Source organism: Heloderma suspectum, chromosome W (genome assembly GCF_057233095.1).
Source record: "Heloderma suspectum isolate Gila_16-S chromosome W, 16-S_ref, whole genome shotgun sequence".
Classification (NCBI taxonomy): domain Eukaryota; kingdom Metazoa; phylum Chordata; class Lepidosauria; order Squamata; family Helodermatidae; genus Heloderma; species Heloderma suspectum.
Window position 1 is genome coordinate 53,086,754 of NC_139475.1, and position 25,138 is coordinate 53,111,891.

General features: G+C 58.1%; 2 protein-coding genes across 4 annotated transcripts in view; one reads left to right on the forward strand and one right to left on the reverse strand.

Annotated features, from left to right (window-relative positions):
* Nucleotides 1-1,576: 1,576 nt before the first annotated feature.
* LOC146334025 (peroxisomal membrane protein 11C-like) lies at nt 1,577-11,334 on the forward strand. Its single transcript, XM_084825140.1, has 5 exons — nt 1,577-1,695; nt 4,437-4,628; nt 10,262-10,440; nt 10,675-10,725; nt 10,873-11,334. Exons 1-5 carry the CDS (start codon nt 1,630-1,632, stop codon nt 11,117-11,119), a joined length of 735 nt encoding a protein of 244 aa, XP_084681266.1. The 5' UTR covers nt 1,577-1,629; the 3' UTR covers nt 11,120-11,334.
* Nucleotides 11,335-11,935: 601 nt separating this feature from the next.
* The window catches only part of LOC146334026 (rho guanine nucleotide exchange factor 18-like), a 40,576-nt gene continuing 27,373 nt past the window's right edge, over nt 11,936-25,138 (reverse strand). For 2 of the 3 annotated variants that reach the window (XM_084825137.1, XM_084825139.1), the window contains exons 10-22: nt 23,532-23,780; nt 21,958-22,034; nt 20,314-20,492; nt 20,073-20,164; nt 19,597-19,785; nt 19,353-19,493; nt 18,773-18,903; nt 18,022-18,072; nt 17,669-17,716; nt 15,807-16,265; nt 14,894-15,230; nt 14,471-14,593; nt 11,936-14,377 (exon numbers count right to left, since the gene is read on the reverse strand). In XM_084825137.1, coding sequence (XP_084681263.1) covers nt 14,241-14,377; nt 14,471-14,593; nt 14,894-15,230; nt 15,807-16,265; nt 17,669-17,716; nt 18,022-18,072; nt 18,773-18,903; nt 19,353-19,493; nt 19,597-19,785; nt 20,073-20,164; nt 20,314-20,492; nt 21,958-22,034; nt 23,532-23,780 — 2,213 coding nt within the window. In that variant the 3' untranslated portion in view covers nt 11,936-14,240. The remainder of the gene's footprint in view (nt 14,378-14,470; nt 14,594-14,893; nt 15,231-15,806; nt 16,266-17,668; nt 17,717-18,021; nt 18,073-18,772; nt 18,904-19,352; nt 19,494-19,596; nt 19,786-20,072; nt 20,165-20,313; nt 20,493-21,957; nt 22,035-23,531; nt 23,781-25,138) is intronic. The other variant, XM_084825138.1, reaches the window with a different exon arrangement.

Sequence of the window (25,138 nt, forward strand, 5' to 3'; positions counted from 1 at the left end):
GGCAGGGGGATTTTGGAGCAAGGGGGCAACATGCAAACCCGGGACGTGGCGTCTGCCTCTGTAGGACCTGGGCCCCGAATCTCCCCCCGCCCCATTCCGGACGGAACAGAGGTGATGGGCAAGCGACCTGCAGCCCTCAAGGCCATCCGGGGGTCCAGCCGTAAACAGAAGGCCGTGTTTCGAGTCTCCACATCCCGCAGGGGTCAACCCCGAGAGGGTCCTGGGGCCATGCAACCTTCGAGCTGAGGATGCTGCGCTTGTGACAGGTGTTCCAGGCAGGCGGCCAGGGCCAGGCTGCTCTGGCCCTCTGTACATGCCTAGAGGGTCTTCCTCCATGGAGAACTGGTCAAGCTGGGTGGAAGCCCCGCAGGCTATGCGTGCTTTGCTGTGGAGGGAGCCGCAGCCAGGTTGACCTTGCCTGCCTGTGGCCCTCTCCCCGTGGGATCCCCCCTTCTGCCCCCCTCGCTTATTATGGGAACACTTCTGTGCTCCTCGCCTTACAGCCCCTGGCAACCCCTGGCAGCATCTTTCCCTGCCTGAGCAAACCTGGCTGGCACATCCAGAGGTCCCCGCAAACAAGCAGGACGGGCCTGTGGGCATGTGTCCCTGCTGCCCTCAACTGGCTGCCCGGGGTCACTTGCGCCAAGCCACATCGTGCCCTCGAACCCGGAGCAGAACTCGGATCAAGGAACCGAAGAACCTCCGAAGAGCCCTGAGGCTGGGTTGGACTGGGGAACACCCAGCCCAGCCTTCTGTCCACACCGTGGCCAGTCCACGGGAAACCCACGGGTGAGGCGGGAGCGTGACAGCGCCTTCCTGCCAACATTCCCCAGCGCACTGCCTCTGAGAGTGGGGCGGGCAGAGAGCCATGAGGACTAGCAGCCCTCGATCTGCTTGCTGGTGATGTTAAGGCAGGCTTTCCAGGGCGCAATCCTACGCCCGCTTAGGCAGGAGAGGCTACAATCCCCAGCACGCTCTAGCCAGCCAGCCATTTTTGAAGCAGGTCCTGGATTTCATAGAATCCTAGGATAGTAGGGCTGGGCGGGGCCTGTAAGACCATCCAGCCCAACCCCCTGCTTAGTGCAGGAATCCGAGTCAGAGCATCTCTATGGAATCATCGAATGGCAGGGTGGGAAGGGGCCTGTAAGACCATCTAGTCCAGCCCCCTGCTCAGTGCAGGAATCCAAGTCAGAGGAACATGGAGGGAGAGATCGGAAACGGGGAGGGACGTTCAGTGCCTGGCTGGGGCACGCGGGGAGTTGGGGGGCTTTCCCCTGTCTGAACATCCATGAGGCTGCTCATAGCTCCTTCTTTCTCTCTCCAGATTTCCCTCCTTTTCCTTCCTCTCTTCCCTTCCCTTGCTGTCTCTTGGCCTCCATTTCAAGCACCAGCCGAGATTTCTTTCTTCCAATCTCTCACTCCCCCCTTCCCTCCTCCCGCATAAAAAAAATCCCTTTTTCCCCCTTCCAAGCAAGAGGTGCAACCGCCTCCCCACCTCCTCTGCTTTTTGGCCGCTCCGGCCTCCCGTCCCCCTCCGCGCGCGCGGCCTCCTGGGACTTGGTGTCCTCCCTCTCAGGCCCCGCCCGCCGGCGCGGATTGGACGGAGGCGGCAGACCCGGAAGCGTTGCTATGGCGGCGGGCCTGTTCTGCGGCCTAGTCTCGCTGCTGGAGACCTACCGGGGCAGAGACCGAGTGGTGAGGCGGAGGAAGGCAGGCTGGCCGCCCCTCCAGTTGAGGGCGGACTACAGCTCCCATCAGCCATACGTTATTTATTTATTTATTTATTTATTTATTTATCGGGAAAACCATAGCTTTGAATATAGGAATCTTTGCCGGCAAGGTGATGTCTCTGCTCCTTACTATGCTGTCTAGGTGGTCTGGTGCCCCCATCTCTTTCAGAACTTGCCAGAGTTTGTTGTGATCCACACCATCAAAGGCTTTAGCGTAGTCAATGAAGCAGAAATTGACGTTTTTCTGGAATTCTCTTGCTTTCTCCATGATGCAGCGAATGTTGGCGATTTGATCTCTAGTTCCTCTGCCTCTTCGAAACCCAGCTTGTACTTCCGGTAGTTCTCGGTTCGCATGCTGCTGAAGCCTAGCTTGTAGGATTTTGAGCATCACCTTGCTGGCGTGTGAAATGAGCGCAATTGTGTGGTAGTTTGAACACTCTTTGGCGTTGCCCTTCTTTGGAATTGGAATGTAAACTGACCTTTTCCAGTCTTGCGGCCATTGCTGAGTGTTCCAAATTTGTTGGCATATTGAATGCAGAACTTTAACAGCATCATCTTTTAGGGTCTTAAATAGCTCAGCTGGAATACTGTCATCTCCGCTAGCTTTGTTGTTACTAATGCTTCCTAAGGCCCACTTGACTTCACTCTCTAAGATGTCCGGCTCAAGTTCAGTGGCTGCAGTATCATGGCTATCAGGGACATTAAGATCTTTCCTGTATAGTTCTTCTGTGTATTCTTGCCACCTCTTCTTACTCTCCTCTGCTTCTGTTAGGTCCCTGCCTTCTTTGTCCTTTATCATGCCCGTCTTTGCACAAAACGTTCCCTTGAGATCTCCGATTTTCTTGAAGAGATCTCTAGTCTTTCCCATTCTGTTGTTTTCCTCGATTTCTTTGCATTGTTCATTTAAGAAGGCCTTCTTGTCTCTCCTTGCTATTCTCTGGAACTCTGCATTCAGTTGGGTATATCTTCCCCTTTCTCCCTTGCTTTTCGCTTCCCTTCTTTCCTCAGCTACTTGTAAAGCCTCATCAGACAGCCACTTTGCTTTCTTGCATTTCTTTTTCTTTGGGATGGATTGAGTTGCTGCCTCCTGAACAATGTTACGGACCTCCGTCCATAGTTCCTCAGGCACTCTGTCTATCAGGTCTAATCCCTGAAATCTATTCCTCACCTCCACTGTCTATTCATAAGGGATATGATTGAGGTCATACCTGAATGGTTTAGTGGTTTTCCCGACGTTCTTCAATTTCAGCCGAAATTTTGCAAGAAGCAGCTCATGATCTGAGCCACAGTCAGCTCCAGGTCTTGTTTTTACTGACTGTATGGAGCTTCTCCATCTTTGGCTGCAAAGGACATAATCAATCTGATTTCGATATTGACCATCTGGTGATGCCCATGTGTAGAGTCGCCTCTTGTGCTGTTGGAAAAGAATGTTTGCTATGATCAGCGTGTTCTCTTGGAAAAACTCTATTAGCCTTTGTCCTGTTTCATTTTGTACACCAAGGCCATGCCTGCCTGTTATCCTGGTGATTTCTTGACTTCCTACTTTAGCATTCCAATCCCCTATGATGAAAAGGACCTCTTTTGTTGGTGTTAGTTCCGGAAAGTGTTGTAGGCCTTCATAGAACCGATCAGCTTTGGCCTCAGTGGTTGGGGCATAGACTTGAATTACTGTGATGTTGAATGGTTTGCCTTGGATTCGTACCGCGATCATTCTATCATTTTTGAGATTGTACCTCAGTACTGCTTTTCCCACCCTTTTGTTGACTATGAGTGCTACTCCATTTCTTCTACGGGATTCTTGCCCACACTAGTAGATATGATGGTCACCTGAATTAAATTCGCCCATGCCTGTCCATTTTAGTTTGCTGATTCCCAAGATGTCGATGTTCAATTTTGCCATCTCATGCTTGACCACTTCCAGCTTACCTTGATTCATTGAACTTACATTCCAGGTTCCTAAACAATATTGTTCTTTACAGCATCGGACTTTCTTTTCACCACCAGACACATCCACAGCTGAGTGTCCTTTTGGCTTTGGCCCAGCCGCTTCACCCTTTCTGGCGCTACTTGGAAATTCCCTCTGCTTTCCCCAGTAGTATACTGGACACCTTCCGCCCTAAGGGGCTCATCTTCCGGCGTCAACTCTTTTAGCCTTGTGATACGTTCCATGGGGTTTTCTTGGCAAGAATACTGGAGTGGGTTGCCATTTCCTTCTCCAGCAGACCACATTTTGTCAGAACTCTCCGCCATGACCTGTCCGTCTTGGGTGGCCCTGCACGGTGTAGCTTATGGCTTCACTGAGTTACGCAAGCCCCTTCGCCACAGCAAGGCAGTGATCCATTAAGGGGACGAGGCGTCTTACAAACACTAAAGCATGTCCAAGTTGCAGCCCATTAGGGGCCCCCACCAGCACGGGGGGGCTGGCCTGGCAGCCTTGAGATGCACAGGACTGCAGTTCCCATCATCCCCAGCCAGCATGGCCCTTGTCAGGCGATGTAAATGTGCCATACGGGAAATAATAATGGCCCTTGGAAGCCCCGTCTGGAGGATGTGGGGCAAGCTGAGCCTTTGGGGGCGATGTTTGGGTGGCTGCTTCTGTTTTAGGATTTGAAGGTTTGTCCCGGGACCTGCCCAGAGAGATGGGGCTGCGGGGCAGCACAGGAATGCCATTCATCCACCGACCCCCGTTTGCTCTCCGTTCCCAAGGTGCGCACACTCACGTACGGTTGCCAGCTGGCCGGGGGCACCTTGGTGGCCAGAAGACACCCCAGGGAGTCACCGCTGGGCCGCAGCCTTCTGGCTGCCTCAGCACAGCTGAGCTGCTGCCGGACCATCCTGCGCCTCTTCGACGACCTGCCCATGCTCGCCTACACCCGCCAGTATGGGCTGGGGGCTCAGGTAAGCCATCCTGGGGCGTGGGGCCCGGTAGCTTGCGTTACACAGCCTGGGACAGCCGCCTGCACACTGCCCATATATCCGTATATGGGGCGTTATTATTCACTCCTCCCTCCCGTTTCCGTACCGCCCCAGAGCAGAAGCCCTCCAGGCGCCAGGCAGAGATGAAAGCCTTCACGTGACGTTCTGCAACCCACCGACAGACGGGCAGCGTACGCAGAAACACACAGGTGTCCAAAGCAATTTTAAACAGCAGTGAGACAAACTTGCTAAGGTCCGGTGTACTGCTGAACCTAGTTATTGCTGAACCTTAGTGCTGGGCATATTGCCGAACCTAGTTAAAACCCCGTCACGTGCTGCTGCGTGCCGAAGAGAAGAGCGGGGGCTTAGCCTGGTACTGAACAGATAACAACGTTGGCGGCTGGCAGGCCTCATTGGGGAGAACCTTCTGGAAGGGAGGGCTGCTGCCGAGAAGACCCTGTCCGTCGTGGCCACCTTCGGAGCCTCCCTCAGAGGAGGCACCAGGAGGAGGGCCTGAGATGTGGGATGCAGAGCACGGCAGGTTTGTGCCAGGACGGGCGCTCCACCAGGGATGCGCCGACTTGGAGTCCAGAAGTGAGACTGGGGTTGGACTTGATGGCCTCGCAGGCCCCTTCCAACCAGACTATTCTATGATTCTATAAGGACGCTCTGACTTGGATTCCTGCATTGAGCAAGGGGGGTGGACTAGATGGTATTACAAGCCCGTTCCAACCCTACTTTTTTATGCTACTGTAGGGATGCTCTGACTTGGATTCCTGCATTGAGCAAGGGGGGTGGACTAGATGGTATTACAAGCCCGTTCCAACCCTACTTTTCTATGCTACTATAGGGATGCTCTGACTTGGATTCCTGTATTGAGCAGGGGGTTGGACTAGATGGTCTTATAGGCCCCTTCCAGCTCTACTGTTCTATGATTCTATAGGGATGTTGTGATTGGATTCCTGCATTGAGCACGGGGTTGGACTAGATGGTCTTGTTGTTGTTCAGTCGTTCAGTCGTGTCCGACTCTTCGTGACCCCATGGACCATAGCACGCCAGGCATTCCTGTCCTGCGCTCTCTCCCGGAGCGTGCTCAAGTTCATATTCATTGCATCCGTGATGCTATCTAGCCATCTCATCCTCTGCCGTCCCCTTCTCCTTTTGCCTTCAGTCTTTCCCAGCATCAGAGTCTTTTCCAGGGAGTTTTCTCTTCGCATTAGGTGGCCAAAATATTGGAGCTTCAGCTTCATTATCTGTCCTTCCAATGAGCAGTCAGGGTTGATTTCCTTTAGGATGGACTGATTTGACCTCCTTGCAGTCCAGGGGACTCGTAAGAGTCTTCTCCAGCACCACAGTTCGAAAGCATCAATTCTTCGGCGCTCAGCCTTCCTTATAGTCCAGCTCTCACAGCCATACATTACTACTGGGAAAACCATAGCTTTGATTAGACGGACCTTTGTCGGCAAGGTGATGTCTCTGCTTCTTACTATGCTGTCTAGGTGTGCCATAGCTTTCCTCCCAAGGAGCAAGCGTCTTTTAATTTCATGGCTACAGTCACCGTCTGCGGTGATCTTGGAGCCCAAGAAAGTAAAATCTGTCACTGCTTCCATTTCTTCCCCTTCTATATGCCAGGAAGTGATGGGGCCAGATGCCATGATCTTAGTTTTTTTAATGTTGAGTTTCAAACCAGCTTTTGCACTCTCCTCTTCGCTTTCTGCCATTAGGGTGGTATCGTCTGCATATCGGAGGTTGTTGATAATTCTCCCGGCAATTTTAATTCCGATCTCTGATTCATCCAACCCGGCATTTCTCATGATGTACTCTGCATATAAGTTAAATAAGCAGGGTGACAATATGCAGCCTTGTCATACTCCTTTCCCAATTTTGAACCAATCGGTTGTCCCATCTCTGGTTCTTACTGTTGCTTCTTGACCCTCGTACAGGTTTCTCAGAAGACAGGTAAGGTGGTCTGGTACTCCCATCACTTTAAGAATTTGCCACAGTTTGTTGTGATCCACACAATCAAAGGCTTTAGCGTAGTCAATGAAGCAGAAATAGACGTTTTTCTGGAATTCTCTTGCTTTCTCCATGATGCAGCGAATGTTGGCGATTTGATCTCTAGTTCCTCTGCCTCTTCTAAACCCAGCTTGTACTTCTGGTAGTTCTCGGTTCGCATACTGCTGAAGCCTAGCTTGTAGGATTTTGAGCATCACCTTGCTGGCATGTGAAATGAGCGCAATTGTGCGGTAGTTTGAACACTCTTTGGCGTTGCCCTTCTTTGGAATTGGAATGTAAACTGACCTTTTCCAGTCTTGTGGCCACTGTTGAGTGTTCCAGATTTGTTGGCATATTGAATGCAGCACTTCAACAGCATCATCTTTTAGGATTTTAAATAGCTCGGCTGGAATACTGTCATCTCCGCTAGCTTTGTTGTTACTAATGCTTCCTAAGGCCCACTTGACTTCACTCTCTAGGATGTCCGGCTCAAGTTCAGTGACCGCACTATCATGGCTATCAGGGACATTCAAATCTTTCCTGTATAGTTCTTCTGTGTATTCTTGCCACCTCTTCTTAATCTCATCTGCTTCTGTTAGGTCCCTGCCTTCTTTGTCCTTTATCATGCCCGTCTTTGCACAAAACGTTCCCTTGAGATCTCCAATTTTCTTGAAGAGATCTCTACTCTTTCCCATTCTATTGTTTTCCTCGATTTCTTTGCATTGTTCATTGAAGAAGGCCTTCTTGTCTCTCCTTGCTATTCTCTGGAACTCTGCATTCAGTTGGGTATATCTTCCCCTTTCTCCCTTGCTTTTCGCTTCCCTTCTTTCGTGAGCTACTTGTAAAGCCTCATCAGACAGCCACTTGGCTTTCTTGCATTTCTTTTTCTTTGGGATGGATTGAGTTGCTGCCTCCTGAACAATGTTACGGACCTCCGTCCATAGTTCCTCAGGCACTCTGTCTATCAGGTCTAATCCCTGAAATCTATTCCTCACCTCCACTGTATATTCATAAGGGATATGATTTAGGTCATACCTGAACGGTTTAGTGGTTTTCCCGACGTTCTTCAATTTCAGCCGAAATTTTGCAAGAAGCAGCTCATGATCTGAGCCACAGTCAGCTCCAGGTCTTGTTTTTACTGACTGTATGGAGCTTCTCCATCTTTGGCTGCAAAGGATATAATCAATCTGATTTAGATATTGACCATCTGGTGATGTCCATGTGTAGAGTCGTCTCTTGTGTTGTTGGAAAAGAGTGTTTGCTATGATCAGCATGTTCTCTTGGCAAAACTCTATTAGCTTTTGTCCTGCTTCATTTTGTACACCAAGGCCATGCCTGCCTGTTATCCCGGTGATTTCTTGACTTCCTACTTTAGCATTCCAATCCCCTATGATGAAGAGGACATCTTTTTTTGGTGTTAGTTCTAGAAGGTGTTGTAGGTCTTCATAGAACCGATCAACCTCAGCTTCTTCGGCCTCAGTGGTTGGGGCATAGACTTGAATTACTGTGATGTTGAATGGTTTGCCTTGGATTCGTACCGAGATCATTCTATCATTTTTAAGATTGTACCCCAGTCTTACAGATGGTCTAGATGGTCTTACAGGCCCCCTATAATCCTATCTTTCTATGCTTCCATAGGGATCCTCTGACTTGGATTCCCTAATTGAGCAGGGGGTTGGACTAGTTGGTCTTATAGGCCCCTTCCAACCCTACTTTTCAACGATTCTACAGGGATGCTCTGACTTGCATTCCTGCATTGAGCAGGGGATTGGAATATATGGTCTTACAGGCCCCCTCTAATCCTATCTTTCGATGCGTCTATAGGGATGCTCTGACTTGGATTCCTGCACTGAGCAGGGAGTTCGACTGGATGGTCTTAGAGGCCCCTTCCAACCCCACTGTTCTATGATTCAATAGGGATGTTGTGACTTGGATTCCTGCACTGAGCACGGGGTTGGACTGGATGGTCTTACAGGCCCTCTCTAATCCTATCTTTCTATGCTTCCATAGGGATCTTCTGACTTGGATTCCTGCATTGAGCAGGGTGTTGGACTAGATGGTCTTACAGGCCCCTTCCACCCCTACTTTTCTATGTTTCTATAGGGATGCTCCAACTTGGATTCCTGCATTGAGCAGGGGGTTGGACTGGATGGTCTTTCAGGCCCCATCCAACCCCACCGTTCTATGATTCAATGGGGATGTTGCGACTTGGATTCCTGCATTGAGCATGGGGTTGGACTAGATGGTCTTACAGACACCTTCCAAACCTACTTCTAGAAGGATGCTCTGACTTGGATTACTGTACTGAGCAGTGGGTTGGACTAGATGGTCTTGCAGGCCCCCTCGAATCCAAACTTTCTATGCTTCTATAGGGATCCTCTGACTTTGATTCCTGCATTGAGCAGGGGGTTGGACTAGATGGTCTTATAGGCCCCTTCCACCACTACTTTTCTATGATTCCATCAGGGTGCTCTGACTTGGACTCCTGCATTGAGCTGGGGGTTCGAATGGATGTTCTTACAGGCCCCTTCTATCCCTACCTTTCTGATTGTATAGAGATGCTCTGAGTTGGAGTCCTGCATTGAGCAAGGACCTGATGGTCTCGCAGGCCCCTTCCAGCCCTGCCATGCCACGGTTCCATGGTGCTTCCGAGCAGGCCTCTCCTCTCCCTGCCCTACAGACGCCATTGATACCAGGCGCTCCCTTATTGGAAGATGCCGGGACCCTCGTTGCGGCCAGAAGTGAAGAGGCCGATATTTAGCCTGGGAGACGCTGGAGAACACGAGACGCACGCACGCACGCCTCGCCCAGCGCAGGCCCGTCCCCTCGAAGGCGAGCAAAGAGCGTGTCGACTCCCGGGGAGAGGGTGAACCAGCTGTCGCCCTTTGCCCCTGGGGAAGCCACCTTTGCCCCCGCCCTGTGTTGACGGAGAGACAGGAGCAGGGGATGTTGCAGAGCACTTGTCCGTCAGGGCGGGAGACCCCCAGCCCATCACCTGAGAGCGCGGCACCAGGAGATGCCCGTGGAGAGCGGTTGGCGCCTTTGGCGTGCAGAGCACATATCCCGCTGCAGAGCTCCACGCTGCCCTCGACGTCCGGTCCGTTTGCCCCAGAAAACCCTTCTTCATTTGATTTCTCCCCGCCTTTCCATAAAAAATAAAGGGGGTTGTGGAGGCTTTTGCCTACTGGCAGGAGCATGTGAGAGGGGTCAGCCTTGCCTCTTGGCGGGCAGGGAGCGGCCACCAAGAAGGCCCCTTCCGCTGTCTCTCTCTCCCTAGCAAGAGGACCGAGGGCTTCCCCCAAAGGTCTTTGTGCCATCCTGCTTTGCACTGCACTCAAAGCACGGCCCTGGCATGCCCTCCGGAACCCAGGCCCCTAGGGCTGGTTCTGTCGGTCATGAGGGGCACCCGTCCTCCTGCACTCGAGCTGTGTCCCCAGGACAAAGGCGCCCCATGGGGGAAAGGCAGGGCAGGGCATGGCGCGGGGGACGGGCAGTGAAGGCGAGGGGCGGGAGACGGGCAGTGAAGGTGAGGGGGGCAGGAGCGGGAGACGGGCAGTGAAGGTGAGGGGGGCAAGGAGCGGGAGACGGGCAGTGAAGGCTCGCCTGCTTGCGTGTTGCAGGAGGAGGATGCAGTGGTGCGCTGGCTCTCCGTCCTCAACAACCTGGCCGACCAGCTCTACTACCCCTGCGAGCACGTGGCCTGGGCTGCCGACGCTGACATCATCCGCGCCGACGCAGAGAGGTGGTGGGCCCGCAGCACGGCCCTCTGGGGGCTGTCTCTGCTCCTGGGGATTGCACGGTGAGGAAGGGGAAGGCAGCATGGGGAAGAGGGCGAGGACGGGGACGGCAGCGCTTGGGAATCCTTCCTCTCCGACTGCAACTCCCATCAGCCTCAGCCAGTATGGGTAACAATGGGAGGTGCAGGGCACCAGGCCCGCCAAGGCTGGGCTACCCTCCCCCCCCCCCCCGCAGCCACAGTGCCCCTGCCACGAGGCCACTAAACCTGGGTCTTTCTCCCCCCCCCCCATCCCAGCTCTCTGCGAGTTTTGTCCCAGCTACGGAGAAAGCTACAGAAACAGGCCAGGTAGGTCTCCTTTCACCCCCAACGCCTCCCCTCCCTCAGCACAGTGGCTGACCCACACGGGCCGGGGCCCCCCTCCCGCAGCTGACGGGCTGGGGGGGGGGTGCAATTCCATTGCATGTCATCAAGCCTCCCTTGCTGCATTGGCAGATTCCCCACTGCCGGGAGCTGCTCCCCACGCACGGGCGCCGTGGAGCAAGTGAGGGCCCGAGCAAAGGCCGAAGCGCTGACCATCGCGGGCAACCTGGCTGACCTTGCCAATGCTGTCCATTGGCTGCCCCCAGGCGTGCTCTGGGCAGGGAAGTTCCCGCCGTGGCTCGTGGGCCTCATGGGGACCATCTCGTCACTTGCCGGCACCTGCCTGACCTGTGCAGGGGACAGTGGCGCGACCGCCTGAGGGGCGCCATGGGGAGGCTCCGGCGGGAACGGTCAGCCTGGGCTCTCTGTCCGGTCTCTTTCCACGAGGCAGAGCTATGCTTCCGCCCGCGGGAGCTGGCACAGCCTGGTCTGCCCCACTGAGTTCCGCCAGGGGGGCCGCCCCACTGGCGGGCAAGAACCGGGCGTCTGGCTGCGTGGCGACCCACGCCAGCAATAAAAAGTAAAACCTGATGGAGGGGCTTGTCTTTCTCGGGGCGGGTCCTGGCATTACAACAGACCTCAGCAGCAGCCTCCACCTCCCCGGTTCTTTGCAGAGCGTGGCAGGCGCAATCCTGTTTGTTCGCGCAGCTGGGCACGGGTTCAGCTCCTGCGCAGCAAACCTCTTTCCACTCGAGGGCCAGTGGCGGGAAAGGGGGAGCCCTGGCGGTTGGGTGGGGCAGCAGCCCAACAGTCCCCCCCCTTGGACAAAGCTCAGTGAGGGATGGCCGCGGGGCTAGTAGTCCTGCCAAGGGCTGCCTCGCTCGCCCCGCCCCACCCGGGGCCCGCCCCACCCGGGGCCCGCCCCACCCGGGGCCCGCCCCACCCGGGGCCCGCCCCACCCGGGGCCTGCCCCACCCGGGGCCCGCCCCACCCGGGGCCCGCCCCACCCGGGGCCCGCCCCAAGAGAGCAGCCCCACTCCCCCATCCCCACTCCCCCATCCCCACTCCCCCATCCCCACTCCCCCATCCCCACTCCCCCATCCCCACTCCCCCATCCCCACTCCCCCATCCCCACTCCCCCATCCCCACTCCCCCATCTCCCCCATCCCCACTCCCCCATCTCCACTCCCCCATCTCCCCCTTGAAGGCCCTGGCAGCGTCCTGTTGGAACAGGGTGCTCGGATTCAACCCCCTCGCTAGTTTTTGGGGCCCTGGTGCTGTGGCGCCCGCAGGGGGCTGTCCGTCTGGGTGTCCCACCCAGCCTAACAGGGTCCTACTGGCCATAAATGGTGCTGCCCAGGCTCATGACTTAGCACCCGAACTCGAGCCCTGAATGCGATTTCACCAGGAAAGGAGCGGCAGCTCTCCTCCGCAGCAAGCGGCCCCGTTGCGCTTTCCGGGGAGGAAGGACCGCCCCGAGTGTGCCAGCTGTTGGCCGGGAGAGAGATCAATCAAACGAATTGATGAGGAGCAAGAGGGAGCGAAGTGGGCAGCCTGGGCTTCTCTGGCGACGCCCCACATTTAGGTATCCCCGCAAAACTTGCAGAGCGAAGCGCAGGAAAGGAGGACGAAGGGACTCCAGCGCAAATTTCATTTTTGTCGTTTTAATTTGGGGGGGGGGGGTTGTGCGTGTCCGGGGTTCAGCTGCACCACCCTGCAGCGGAGAACCCATTGCGATCACGGCCCAAAAGGTTGCCATCGTCTTGGGGTGCCATGACACCGGTGCAATCAATGCAGTAGCGCACAAATCTGACACAGCAAAGTACGATTGGACACTGAAGACCCGCCGGCGTTGCAGAGAAAATGGAAAGGGAGGCAGGGAGCAGGCCCCGCGGATTAGCTGCGGCGGAATGAGCAGCGAGGGGGGACGTGCAAATGGCGTTTGGGGCAGAAAAGGGGGCTGGGGCACTTCCCCCCAAAGCCTAGCGAAGCGGCGTCCGGCCAGCTGAGTTGATAATGCGGGAGCTGGGCCTTTTTGATAGTCCGAAGCTGGGGGTGGATGTGCTCCATGGGAGACGGACAGAAAGGGAACTGGTTTCGAAAACACCGCCCGGATGTCTGCGGTGCTCCACTTCCGTACCAACACGCACACACATAGACACGGGGAAGGGTGGCAGAAGTGGTCTGTCAGCACTCAGAGCCCCTATTGTGGAGGGAGGAGATGCCAAGGGGAAGGTGGCTGCGTGCGAGCAGGAGCGCCGCGACTGTGGCAAAGCCGCTCCTTCCCCACTGCCGCCTGCAGCCCGTGTCTTCCGGAGGCGCTGGGCTGTCCCTCGTACGAGAGTGGCGATCTCGCCGCCACTTCCGTGACATCCGCTGCTTCGATCCCGCAAGGGTGGCGTGCGGCTGGGAAGATGGCCACGTGGCTCCTGGTGGGATTTCGAACGTCAGCTGACGCTCGAGCCCTAAAAGCCAACGCGGCGGTGCCGCCTGAACGCCCTGACCCCCTCGGGCTCCCAAAGGGCTCCAGGAGGACACTGCGCCCCATTGAGCAGAACCAAAAGAACAGCCGCGGTGACAGAACAGGACCCACAGCGCGGAGCCCCCCGCCCCGGTTCATGGAGCAAGCCATCGGGGGCAGCCCGCTCTTGATGGACACAGCCTGACCAGAGGAAGGCAGGCACACTTGAGATTTCCGGGATGCAATGGCGGGATGCCCAAAGGCTCGGGAAAGAGTGCAAGCTTAACATCCTTTGGTGGGCCAAAACTTTACCCCAAAGCAACATGCTGGGGGGGATCTTAATGGTGCGGGAGGCTCACGGATCTTGTTGTCAGCGCTTGTTGCTGGCGAGGGGCCGCCTCCGGGGAGAAGCGGATTGCGGGGAGAAGCGGATTGCAGGGAACCCCGCGACGGGCGGGGCGAGGACGCGAACCCCCATCCCGAGGCAATTCTGGAAGTGGGTCCGAGGCTCTCCGTGCCCTTCGTTGGAGGAACGCTTCGGCTCCTGGGGCAGCTGCACTGCCCCTGCCCACCGGCCTTTGGAAATGGGGTGTGCCGTCGGGCCAGCCGCCGTTGCAGCAGAGTTTGGACGCTGCTCCTGGCGGCAAGCATCCCAGCGCTGCCCCGCGGACTCTGCCTGCAGAGGTGCGGGGAGCAGGCGGGGAGCGCTTCGTTGAGCTGCCTCGGGCACGGTCACAAGGGTGCCCGCCCAGCGCTGCTGGCATCCTTGTGCCCCCCAACGTTCATGGGCGAAAGGCAGCGCCGAGGCTTCCCTCTGTCAGAGAAGCAGCTCCCGAGCGCTGCTGCGCACTCTCTTCCCGCCCGAGAGCCAAGCAGGAGCGAGTGGAGGCGGGCGACGGCAAGGGGTCACACTGGCCACGCCCCTGCACGGAGAAGGCCCCCAAAGGGCATCCCCCCTTTGGAATCGATCTCTGGGAAAACCTGCCCAGCTCCGGCCCCCAAACGAGCAGCGGACAATCGGGACCTTCTCGGGCGCCGGTCAGAAAAAGATCACGTCCTCCTTACTGCTGTCATCCAGGGCAGGCGGCAGGGCGTGGACGCTGTGGGGCTTGAAGAGGCTGGCGGAGGGGGGCGGCGCTTGGGGGTGGCCGCTCGCGGCAGCGCCAGGCGGCTCTGCTGGGAGAGGAGGAGAGGAGAGGGTTGCTACAGGGGGTGGGAAGGCCAGTAGCTGGGTCGGCTGCTCCGGCCGAGCCTTGCGGCCCAACTTACCCGGCGGGGGGGCCACGCCCTGGCTGTGTGGAAAGACGGGGCTTGTGGAGAGCCGGCTCCGGGGAAATGGCTCCTCCTTGCCAGCCGGCCTGGGCAGGAGGAGCGGCCGCATGTCAAGTGATGCTAGAAGCAGGGAGGGAATGCAGGGACAAAAGTTGGTTCAGGGGTCACCCAGGAAAGAAGGGTCGATACTCCGCAGAGCAGTCTACCTGGCCCTGGCAGCCTCCAGAGGCAGTGGGCCTCCCATCCCATCATCCCCAGCCAGCTGAACGGGGAGTTGGCCCAACCGCTCTGGGAGCGCCGCAGCCCTGGACGTACCGACCAGGCTCCTGGCGCCCTGAAAACCACCACTCCTTTTCCGGAGGACCAGTGGGTGCCACGACGCCAGGCCACGAGGCTCCCAGCACCCTGTCGCTTGCTCACCCGAGCTGTCGGCCCGGTGGGAGGCGGCCTTGCCGGCCTTGCCCCCCTTCTCCTTGCTGCCCTTGGTGACAGCAGCCAGCTTGGTGGGGATCTGCTGCTGCACGGCGGCCTGCTTCTGCAGCTGGTTGGTGGTGCTCAGCAAGTGGAGGGGCACCTCGCCCTTGGGGGCCAGCACCGGGCGGCCCCCGTCCAGCGCCCTGCTGTCCCGGTGGGCCAGCTCGGCCCACTCTGGGTAGTCCGTCCCGGGGCCACTGCTTCGCCGGCTGGGTCTGAAGGGCGGCGTCCCTCCTTCCAGGCCCTCCCCGTTGAAGCTCACCAAGGAGCTCAGGCCATGCGCCTGGAAAGGGAAGGAGAGGTTGGCACCCCACACACACCAAAGCCCTCTGCCAGAAGGGCAAAACCAAGGGGGTGTGGCTCAGCGAGAGAGCCCTAGCTTTGCAGGCCAGAAATCCCCGGTTCAACCCCTGGCAGTATCCCCCGTACTCCCGCCTGAGACCCTGGACAGCCATGCCCGCCAGTCGGTACCAACACCACCGGGCGAGGTGGACCCAGCGTCTGAATGGCGGAAGGCAGCTTCCTAGCTTCCGATTTAATTCAGCACTTCATTTTGGAGCATGAGGACTAGAGTCTCCCTTGGCCTTGAGGGAAAAGACTGTCGCCCAGGGGCAGAGCCCTCCCGTCGCAGGTGGAAGGCCCCCGGCTTGATCCCCAGCAGCGTCTCCAAGCGGGGCTAGGAAAAGTCCTCGGATCATTCCCTTCAGTACTGCCTAGCTCAGCCCTGCGGGCCCACACCCTTCCCTACGTCCCCATTTAACCCCCCCCGCCCCCCCAAGAGTGAAATGCAGCGGCTCCGGCCCCCGGGCAGCAGGCAGAGATGGGGGTCCTGGTCCCCGGCTGCGGAGCAAGGCCTCACCTGGCCCGCCTCAGGGGAGAAGGGCCCCGGCCCGGCATGCGGCTGCTTCTTGAGCTTGTGCAGCTGCTCCAGCCGCTCGCGCTCCCTCTCGACAGCCCGCTGGGCCTCCCGCAGCCGCTCCAGGTCGTGCTGGTAGCCCTCGCGCTGCTGCTCCAGCTCCTGCTGCTCCTGGGCCAGCCGCTCCTGCAGCCGGCGGGCCGCCTCCTCCCGCTCCTGCAGCCGGCCCTCGGCTGCCTCCAGCTCGGCCCGCTGGTGCTTCCGCTCCAGCTCCCAGCGCTGCTGGGCGCTCCGCAGCTGCCCCTGCAGCTTCTGCACGCTGGCCAGCTCCTCCCGCTGCTTCTCGAAGTCGCGCTGCCGCTCCTGCGCCAGCAGCAGGCTGCCCCGCGTCGACTGCTTCTCCCGCTCCAGCAGGGCGCTCCGCTGCACCTCCATGTAGCTGTCCTGCTGGGCCATCACCACCTGCGAGGGGAGAGGCGCCCCCTCAGCCTCCCACCGAGGCAGCCCGCCACGTGTCCCGTGGGCCCCCCCTTTCCCGGCGCACTCCCCTACACACAGATGCCTCAGGCATTCATGACCAACAGGTCTGCGGCAGATGCAAATCTTCAAAGACTCGTGGGCTACAAAGGACGCCGCCATTGCCTGCCGCCTGAAGGGGGGCTTGCCAGCTTGGCTAATGCAGGGAGGGGGTCCCGCCCTTCCAGGGCTGCTTCCCTGCGTCGCCTCTCGTGCACTGCCACCCGGGCCGGCCGCCTGAGTGCCGCCCCGACCTTTCCCTCTCCGCTCTGGAGGGCCTTTTCTGCTGTGGCCCCCCGGCCGTGGGACAAGCTCTCCTTGCGCACCTCCGTTGCATCCCTTCCGGCCGCAGGTCATTTCCCCAGGCGTTGCAGCATTTCAGCTTGCGAGGCTCGATTCATGTACTACATTCCTATCCCCTTTCCCTCCTCTCCTGTTTCATTCTCACTGCAATGACCGTGTGAGGAGGGCTGGCCCAAAGTCGCCTGGGGAGCCCCTGTGGCAGCTCAGACCCAGATCTCCTGCCTCCCAGAACAACACTCTCGCCACTACCCCACACTGGCTCTCTGCAACTGGGCTTTTCGCTTTGCTGTGTGACAGCCAGCTTTAAAATTCCTGCCTCGCTGCTAGGTCTCTTTGTGGTCTCATTCCGGTTTCAGTCCGGCTGTGGCTGGAATGTCTTCTGTATTTTGTGCTGTTTTCCTGCCTAACGTTTTCTGTATTGTACATATTTGATCTTGTTTTATGGTTTACTGTTTTACAGATTGGATATAGATTGGATATTGTTTTACTGCGCGCTGTTTGTGACCTGCCCAGAGAGCTTCGCCTGCTGGGCGCCACGGGAGCGAAATGAATAAATCAGAAATAAAATAAGGGAACTGCTCTGCGCTGTCGTCCAGCACCTCTTGGGTCACAGCCCCACTCTCCTCCTCCCAGCTCCCCCCAGAGGCGCGCCGAGCTTTTAGAACGGGGGACAGCCGCGCAAGGAGTGGGAAGCGGTTGGTCGGGGGGTGGCGGCCTTCCGGAGGCGCTCCAGAAGGCCCCGAGGAAGCGGAGAGGCTCTGGTGGTTGTGCCAAAAGGTCCCCCGTTGGCTGCCGGGAGATGCCCCCAAAGCGTGGGGGCGCGGAATGTGGCACCCCCCCGGGGAATGGGCCACGAACCCCACACGCACCACTCTCGCACCGTCTCGGGGCTGTGGCGGAACAGCCCTGATGGACCCTCCCGAGACTAGACTTTGGGGGGGGGGGCTTTCCTCATCCAGCCACCCCCCCTGCCCCAAAAGCTCCCAGAAGTCCAGGCACATCAGTCTTGAAGGCCAAATGACATGGGGGGCAGGTGTGCAACTCACCTGGAGGTTGAGGAGCAACTGGGAGAGCGTCTGTATCCTTTGGACAAGCTGAGGAGAGGCACGAAGGGGGGGTCAGCAGAGAGCCCCCTTTGTGACCCCGTCAATCCCCCCCCGCAGTGCTTCGGGGATCCCAGATCCAGGGAGCCAAGAGGGCTTTTCTTTCTCCCCCTGAACCCCCACCGAACCGCTCCTTCCCCCCCCCCGAGAACCTGCCCTGCAAATGCCCCGCGGGGCAGCACCGGTGAGGCAGCAGCCTGGGGAGCCCAGCTGCAGCCTGCTTTGTGGAGGGCGGTGGTGGTGGGAACCCCAGCCCAGGTGTCTACGGGCAGGGAGAAATGAGAGGGGCCCAGTACCTCCAAATCGGTCTCCATGCTGCTGTTCTGCTCCAGTTTTGGGTATTCGCCCTACGGAGAAGGGGGGGGCACCAGTTTATTAGAGCCCTTATTAGAGGGCTAATAATTAAGAGTCATTTGAGCCCCTGGAGGGGGCTCATTCCCCATCCTCGGCTGCCGCCGCCTCACAGATCTCGCCCTTCCCTGCAGAAGCTCAAACAGGTAATTCCCGCCCCCCCATTATAATCCTCACAACAACCCTATAAGGGAGGGCAGGCTGAGAAAGAAAAGGCCTGGCTCAAGGTCACCCAGCGAGCTCCATTTCTGATGGGGGATTCGAACCCAGCTCTCCCCAGACCCGCAGCCACTGCTCTGACCATGCTGCTTTCTGAGAGATTGGGGAGCCCGGGAGCAGAGCCCACTTTGAAGGGTGCGGAAGGGCAGGGATGGGTCCTACGAAAGCACGCGATGTCAGCGCTCTTCTTTTCAAGGAAGAAAAACAAGCTCCTAGGCCTCACGGAGGGCACGTCTGCTGACGCCTCCGGAGCGGCTGAGCCGTGTAGGTGCCCTTCCCTCCTGTCCCAACTTGGACTGGCAGAGGGGGCGGAGGGAGGGGGCGGAGGGAGGGAGGGAGGCTGGAGCGCAACGCTTCGGGGACAGAGCCATCAATCTGCCCTAGGCAGAAGCGTCCACGAGCCGGACACACCACCATCCCCCGGGCAGGATGGGGACCCCCCCGCAGACGCTCCCCAGGGGAGCCAGCTCCACGTACCGAGCGCAACGGGGGCCCTTCATCCCCGGCAGGAGGCGGCTCCGGGAACAGGGCCTCCGGGCTGGCTGGGAGCCCTCGGCGATCCCACAGCCGCGGCTCTCCGCTGCAAACCTTCTTCTTGAAGCTGCCAGCTGGAAAAGAGGCGGCGGCACTCGGGGGGCGGCCCAGGCTATCACGCGGCCCCCTCCAAGCTGGCCACCCTGGCTCACAGCCTTCCCAGACACCCCGGAGGAAAGGGCAGCAAAGCAGGGGGGCGGGGGGAGCCAGACCAGACTACAGCCAGACCAGAAGCGGGGCCGAAACACACACAGATGCGCACCAGCCCGGGAAAGGGAGAGCCAACACAGAAGCGGCATCAATCTGCTCGGCCAACACAGAAGCGAGATGTCTCAGCTGCGAATGGCACTGCTGCAACGGGACGTCACGAGCTGGGCTAAGCAGCCAGGCAGAGCTTTGGCCTTCTCTGTCCCGGGGACCCGAGATGTGGAGAACGGCAGGGAGCGAATGGAAGGAGTGAGCCAAGCGCAGGCGGGGGTGTTTTGGGGGCTGCCCGTTCCCCCATCGGATCCCCGCGGCTTACTTTTGGGCAGCCCGGTCGTGGTGCTGTCGTAGCCCCCGAAGGTCTCCGCTCGCCTCAGCAGGCCGGGTCCAGGGGTGTCCTCGGGACGAGGGCTCCCGCTCCCACCCAGCTGGGCAAACAGCAGACCCTGCAGACCCTCCACTGGAAGACAGGAGCTGGGTTCAGCGCCGGTGCTCACAGGCCAAACAGTTCGTCCTCCTCTCCATGGCGCCCACCCCTCGGCTCCCCCCGCTGCTGCACCCACCTTCCATCACGGCCCTCTTCAGGATTGCCTCACCCTGCAGGCTCTCCGGAGACTCCGCTCGGCAGAAAAGCCGGCCCCGGGAGCCGGGGGCCGGGTCCTCAAACCCGCTCATCTCTGCCATCTCCAGGTAGATCTGCTGCTTCTCGCTGAGGCGCTCCAGGATTTGCTCATCTTTCACGCTCAGCCGGTCTGGAATTGGGGGGGGGGGGGGAGAGAACGGAACCTCTGAGTGCTCGGTTCTCTGAGGTCCGGAAGAGCCCGCCCCGCGTCCGGAGGAGGGAGGAAAACCCGGTGTGGCGTCCCGCAGCTTCCCTTCTTTCGTAGGAAGGGGCTGCCCCCTTCTTTCGTAGGAAGGGGCTGCCCCCTTCTCCGGGAAGGAGGAAGCCACGCGCCCTCTGGGGGTGTTGCCCCCGAGCAAGCGGGCCTGCCCTCCTCGCAGCTCGCGGGACTCCGCTCTGCAAGACAAGAGCCGTCACCTTGGAATTCCTTCAGCTTGGCCGCCCGCGCTTCGGCCCCTCTCCGCTCATCCTCAAGGTCAGCGAGGATCCAATTGTCCTCGTCGGGGCAACTACGGAGAAACGGAGCCCAAAGGCCCGTCCGTCATACGCCAGCCAAGCAGGACGCCCTCTGCCACCTGCCCGCCCGCTCATGCTCTCTCTTCCCCCGAGGGGGGGGGAGCAGGAAGGGGCAAGTGGGGGTCGCCCTCTGCACGCCCACCTCTCCGCTGCCCTGCGGATCTGTGCCATCCAGAAATTCCGCTCCTCCTTGGAGCTGGTGTAAATCTCGTACATTTCCGGCCCTTTCAGGGAGGCGCTGATCAAGAACATGGCCCGCTCCTCGCTGGCCACTTCCCGGGCGATCAGCTTCTGCAAAGAGATCACTGGCGGCTTGGAGTCCTGCAAAGCGAGAACCGGATCGCCGTCACCAGAATCCCCGGTCCACCTCGGGCAGCCTGAGGGCCTCGGGCCAGCGGAGGGCTTTCTACCAGCCCAGACATGCCCCTATCAGGGCAGGGATAGCTTGGCGTCAGGCACCTACACTCTGGTAACCTCCAAGTTAGACTACTGCAACTGTGCTCTACGTGGGGCTGCTCTTGAAGATGGCTCAGCAGCTGCAGCTTGGGCAAAACGCGGTGAGTGGACTGAGAACAGGGACAAAAAGGCCCCAACATACGGCACCAGTTCTGGCCTGCCTGCCTGGGCTGCCTGCACGTTTCCAAGCCGAATTCACGGCCTACGAAGCCTGACACGGCTCGGGAGCACAGCACCTACCCATTCACCACAACTGTCCTCTGAGGCCCTCCTCTGAGGGAGTTCGGAGTAGGGCAGCAAGGGAGAGGGCCTTCTCGGGGGTGGCCCCTGAATTGAGGAACGCTCTCCCCAGCGAGCTGTGCGAGGTTAAGAGTTCCCTCTCCTTCCAGGCAACTGATGGCCAATGATGGGCTCCGTAATGCAGCAGTCGAGTGATTTGCGGTTCTCACTGATATTTTCGTTGTCCATTAAAATAGCACAACCCCATAAGACAACTGTTGTAGCTGTTTGGGGTTTTGCGTGTTTGGGGTTTTGCGTGTTTTAATCTCACTGCGCGTCAACGTGAGTCTTTTGAAAGAGAGAAACTAGTAAGAAATCCAATCACAACAACGACGTAGCAAAAGGCTACATAATCATCACAATACTTCATGTCTATGCTGCAGTTCATGGGGAGCATGCAAAGCATCTCTCTCTGTCTCTCACAGAATCATCGAAAAGTAGGGCTGGAAGGGGCCTGTCAGACCATCTAGTCCAACCCCCTGCTCACTGCAGGACTCCAAGTCAGAGCGTCCCTACAGAATCATACAAAAGTAGGGTTGGAAGGGGCCTGGAAGACCATCTAGTCCAACCCCCTGCTCAATACAGGACTCCAAGTCAGAGCGTCCCTACAGAGCGACCCCAGCCATACTCCAGCCATGGAAAGGCTGTGCTGTGCTCAGCTCAGCAGCGGCGAGCAGGGCCCGCCGCCCCATTCTTTACAGAATGGCCTCCCCAGGTCACAAAGCGCGGGTGATTTCGCTGAGCAGCGCCCAAGTGGTTTGCGACATTCCGGGCCGGGGGGGATTAAGGGGCACGTCCGAAAGACATCCGAACGAGCCATAGCCCAGCCCCAAGAAAGGCGCATTGCTGCTACGATCCCCACTGAGCATTGGAGGGCTGAGGCCCAGAGATCATGGCTTCCTAGAGGGGCTGGGGGTCAGGGCCAGTCTCCGGCTCTCCACTGGTTGCTGGAGGACGGCTCCTCCATGCCCCTGTGCAGGCACTCGGAGAGGCCCGAGCGCTCCAAGTCGCCCGCCCCGCCTGCCCACGGCGCAAAGAGTCGGACACGTACCACGGAGGCAAACATGTACTTCTGGTCTTTCTCTTGCAGCAGCAAAAGCACATCCGTCAGCAGAACGGCCAGGATGTCTGCCGAGGTGAGCAGAGAGGAAAAGGAGGGAAAGAGCATCAAAACCCCAACAACAACGGACAAGCGGAACACCCGGGAGGCGCTCTTTGGATTTTGGTTGCTGGCTTTGGCGTGCCCCGCCCTGCAGACTCACCCCAAGCGGAACGCCACTTTGGAGGCTCTCTTGCCACCACGTTTCTCCCCTTTGGATTGGCAGCGACTTGGGGGTCCCTTCTGCGCCCACACACACGGCCACGTACGAGCGGCACTCCGCTCTGGGGGCACGGCGGTATGTTCCATTCGTTAGAGTGGCTGAACATGGCCCGGCTCCAGCTGTTTTGCTGGCCCGGGGGGAATTCAGTTGCCCAGTGGCCGCTTCCACACACGCACATGCTGCACTTATTACGGGGAATGATCCCAGATCAAATGAGTCCAATACTGCATTTTCCAAGTGGCGGCGGGCCTCCAGGGGGCGCTACTTGATCTTTAGCTCAGAGGCCTCCCCCCTCGAGGAAAGGGAGGAACAGCAGCCTCACACAGGCTCCGCTGGCAAAGCCTGGAGGGGGGAAGAGAAAGCTGGGAGGGGAGTGGGGATGAAATGGGGCATCCGAAAGGCAGCATGCCTGGCTGGAACGAGCCTGGCAGGAGCGAGTCACAGTCTGGCCCTGCTTTTTATCCTTTTAACTGCTGTGTAATGCGCCGAGAGAACGCTTGCCATTGGGCGGATTAAGAAAAAAACATTGTGAAGAAACAAAGACGCCTTTGGCGGCAAGGCTCGCTTCTTAGCTTTTCGCAAACGCCACAGCGCAGCGGCTCTGGGCAAAACAGAAGTTGACCCCAGGCGACTTGGCTGCTTCTGCTGCCCCTCTTTCGGTTTCTGGGCAGGTGGGGCAGCCAGGAATTGTATATAGTGCCGCAGCGGCATAGGATCCTTGGATCCTCAGGCTGGAAGGGACCGGCCAGACCATCGAGGCCAACCCCCTTCTCGATGCACCTTTAAAGGCACGTCACTGCTCCTTCACCAGCCCCTGCAAGCAGGTGAAAGGGGGCACCGGGGGACACATTTTCTTGGGGGGGGCTCTGACCTCACGCTGCTGGGATCAGCACCCCTCACCCCCAGGGAAGAGAGGAGCAGAGGCGAGACTCTGGGCAAGTCCCACAGAACCAGTCAGGGTTCAACTGCCGAGGGACGGGGGCTGGGGGGGATCACCTACGCGAAGAGGTGGGCCCGACATGCTTCTCAGGAGTGTGGAGGGGTGCCGAGGCGGTGCATACTCCGAGCCGCCGCTCCCCCATCCCCTTGGGAGCCCGGCTCGGCACCGACAGCTCCCCAGCAGAGCAGCAAGGCCCCCCCCCCGTCTCTGGACCGGGCCAGCGCCCCGAGAAGCAGGTCATCAGGCTCCGCTAAGCACCCTCAACTGGGAAAGCTGACAACGGGGCGAGCGCCCCCCTCCTGGAGCGCCCTGCCAGAAACAGCAAAGCGGCGACCCCCCCCCCCGCCGTCGAAGGGGACACACCTTTCAGGCGCCCGGAGGCAGCTTTCCACGACAGCACCCCGTCCACGAGGAGGCGCCGCTGCAGCATGTCCTCCTTCCGGAAGACCAGGCCGTTCTTGAACTTGCCCGAGGACCTGAGCTCCATCTTGGCCACGATCTCCCGCAGGCGATGCCCTTTCTCCGCCTCGTTCACCTTGGCGTCCACCGCGGTGATAGCCGCCTTGATCAGCGCCAGGGCTTGCGTCAGCTCTCCGTACTCCTGAGTGCCCGCTGCGGAGGAGAGGCCGAGGAGCGGGTTCAGGAGAGGAGAGGAGAGGCAACTCAGGGCGTGTGGGTGGGGATCATTTCCAGCGAGGAGCAGGCTGCAGACTCGCAGACAGATCTCTGGCGGCACGAGTGTTCAGGGCCCGGGCGGTGCAGATGGAACGCGGCTGGTAAAAGGGGTCCTTGCCCACACAAGCTCATGCCACAGTAACACCTGCCCACCAGCAACGACTTCAAGGACGGCTTTCCCCACTCCCGACCAACCCAGGGTTTAGGGGTTTGCCTGCAGTGTCCTCCAGGAGCGCACCCACAGCAGGGACTTTTCGGTGGCGGCACCCCAGTTCTGGAACACCTTTCTTGGAGAGACTGAGCTGCCCCACGACGTCGTCACTCAGGCGCCAGGTAAAGACGGCTTGTTTGGACAGGCTTTGGGGGGGTCTAGGCAAGGGCTTGGGCTGTTTTGGGGCACTGCTGTGGCCGCTTTCTTGGATTTTATTTTGCTTTTGTAGTGTCAGGGTTACGACTTTTCTCGTTCGTGTATCTGCAGTGTTTCGATGCAGTTTCTGGAGTGGTGGGCCTTAACGGAGAGCGTGTGTTGTATAGTTTTGACACTGGTTGTTGGCTGCCCTGGGGTCCCTACGAGGAAGGGCAGGACGCCCATCGTGAGCAGGGGGTTGGACTTGATGGCCTTGTAGGCCCCCTCAAGGCCCCTTCCAACCCTACTATTCTATGATTCTATGAAAATTAAAAACAGTGATGTATTATTCTTATCCTGCTCTCCGACTGACTGACTCGGAGAGGCCGGCAGGGATGATAAATGCAATACAAAGAAGAAATGAGCTTAAAACATAAGACAGGTGAGACTGTTAAGAATGCCAGGGAAATCACATGGCCCATGTTTTGGGGTTTTACCCAATCCTCAAGGACGATTGGCTAAAGATGAAATTGAGATTCTGTCAGGATACAGATCACCTCTGGATACAATAATGATTCTTTTTGGTTACGTCAAGGAAGTTGTTCCATCTGATGACGGAGAGATGATAAAATATAAATAAAAGTATGGGAATATAGGTTATATATATATATATGTTAAAGTATGGGAATATGGGTCATATATATATGTTAAAGTATGGGAATATGGGTCATATATATATATATATGTATGTATGTTAAAGTATGAGAAGTTAGGTATATATTAAGGTATGGGAAGTTATGTATATATTAAAGTATGGGAATATGGGATATATATATATATGTTAAAGTATGGGAATATGGGTCATATATATATGTTAAAGTATGGGAATATGGGTCATATATATATGTTAAAGTATGGGAATATGGGTCATATATATATATTAAAGTAT

Coding starts and splice junctions, on each gene's coding strand:
- LOC146334025 (XM_084825140.1), top strand. CDS start 1,630: ATGGCGGCGGGCCTGTTCTGCGGCCTAGTCTCGCTGCTGGAGACCTAC. Junction 4,629..10,261: donor AGTATGGGCTGGGGGCTCAG/GTAAGCCATCCT, acceptor TGCGTGTTGCAG/GAGGAGGATGCAGTGGTGCG. Junction 10,726..10,872: donor AAGCTACAGAAACAGGCCAG/GTAGGTCTCCTT, acceptor CTGCATTGGCAG/ATTCCCCACTGCCGGGAGCT.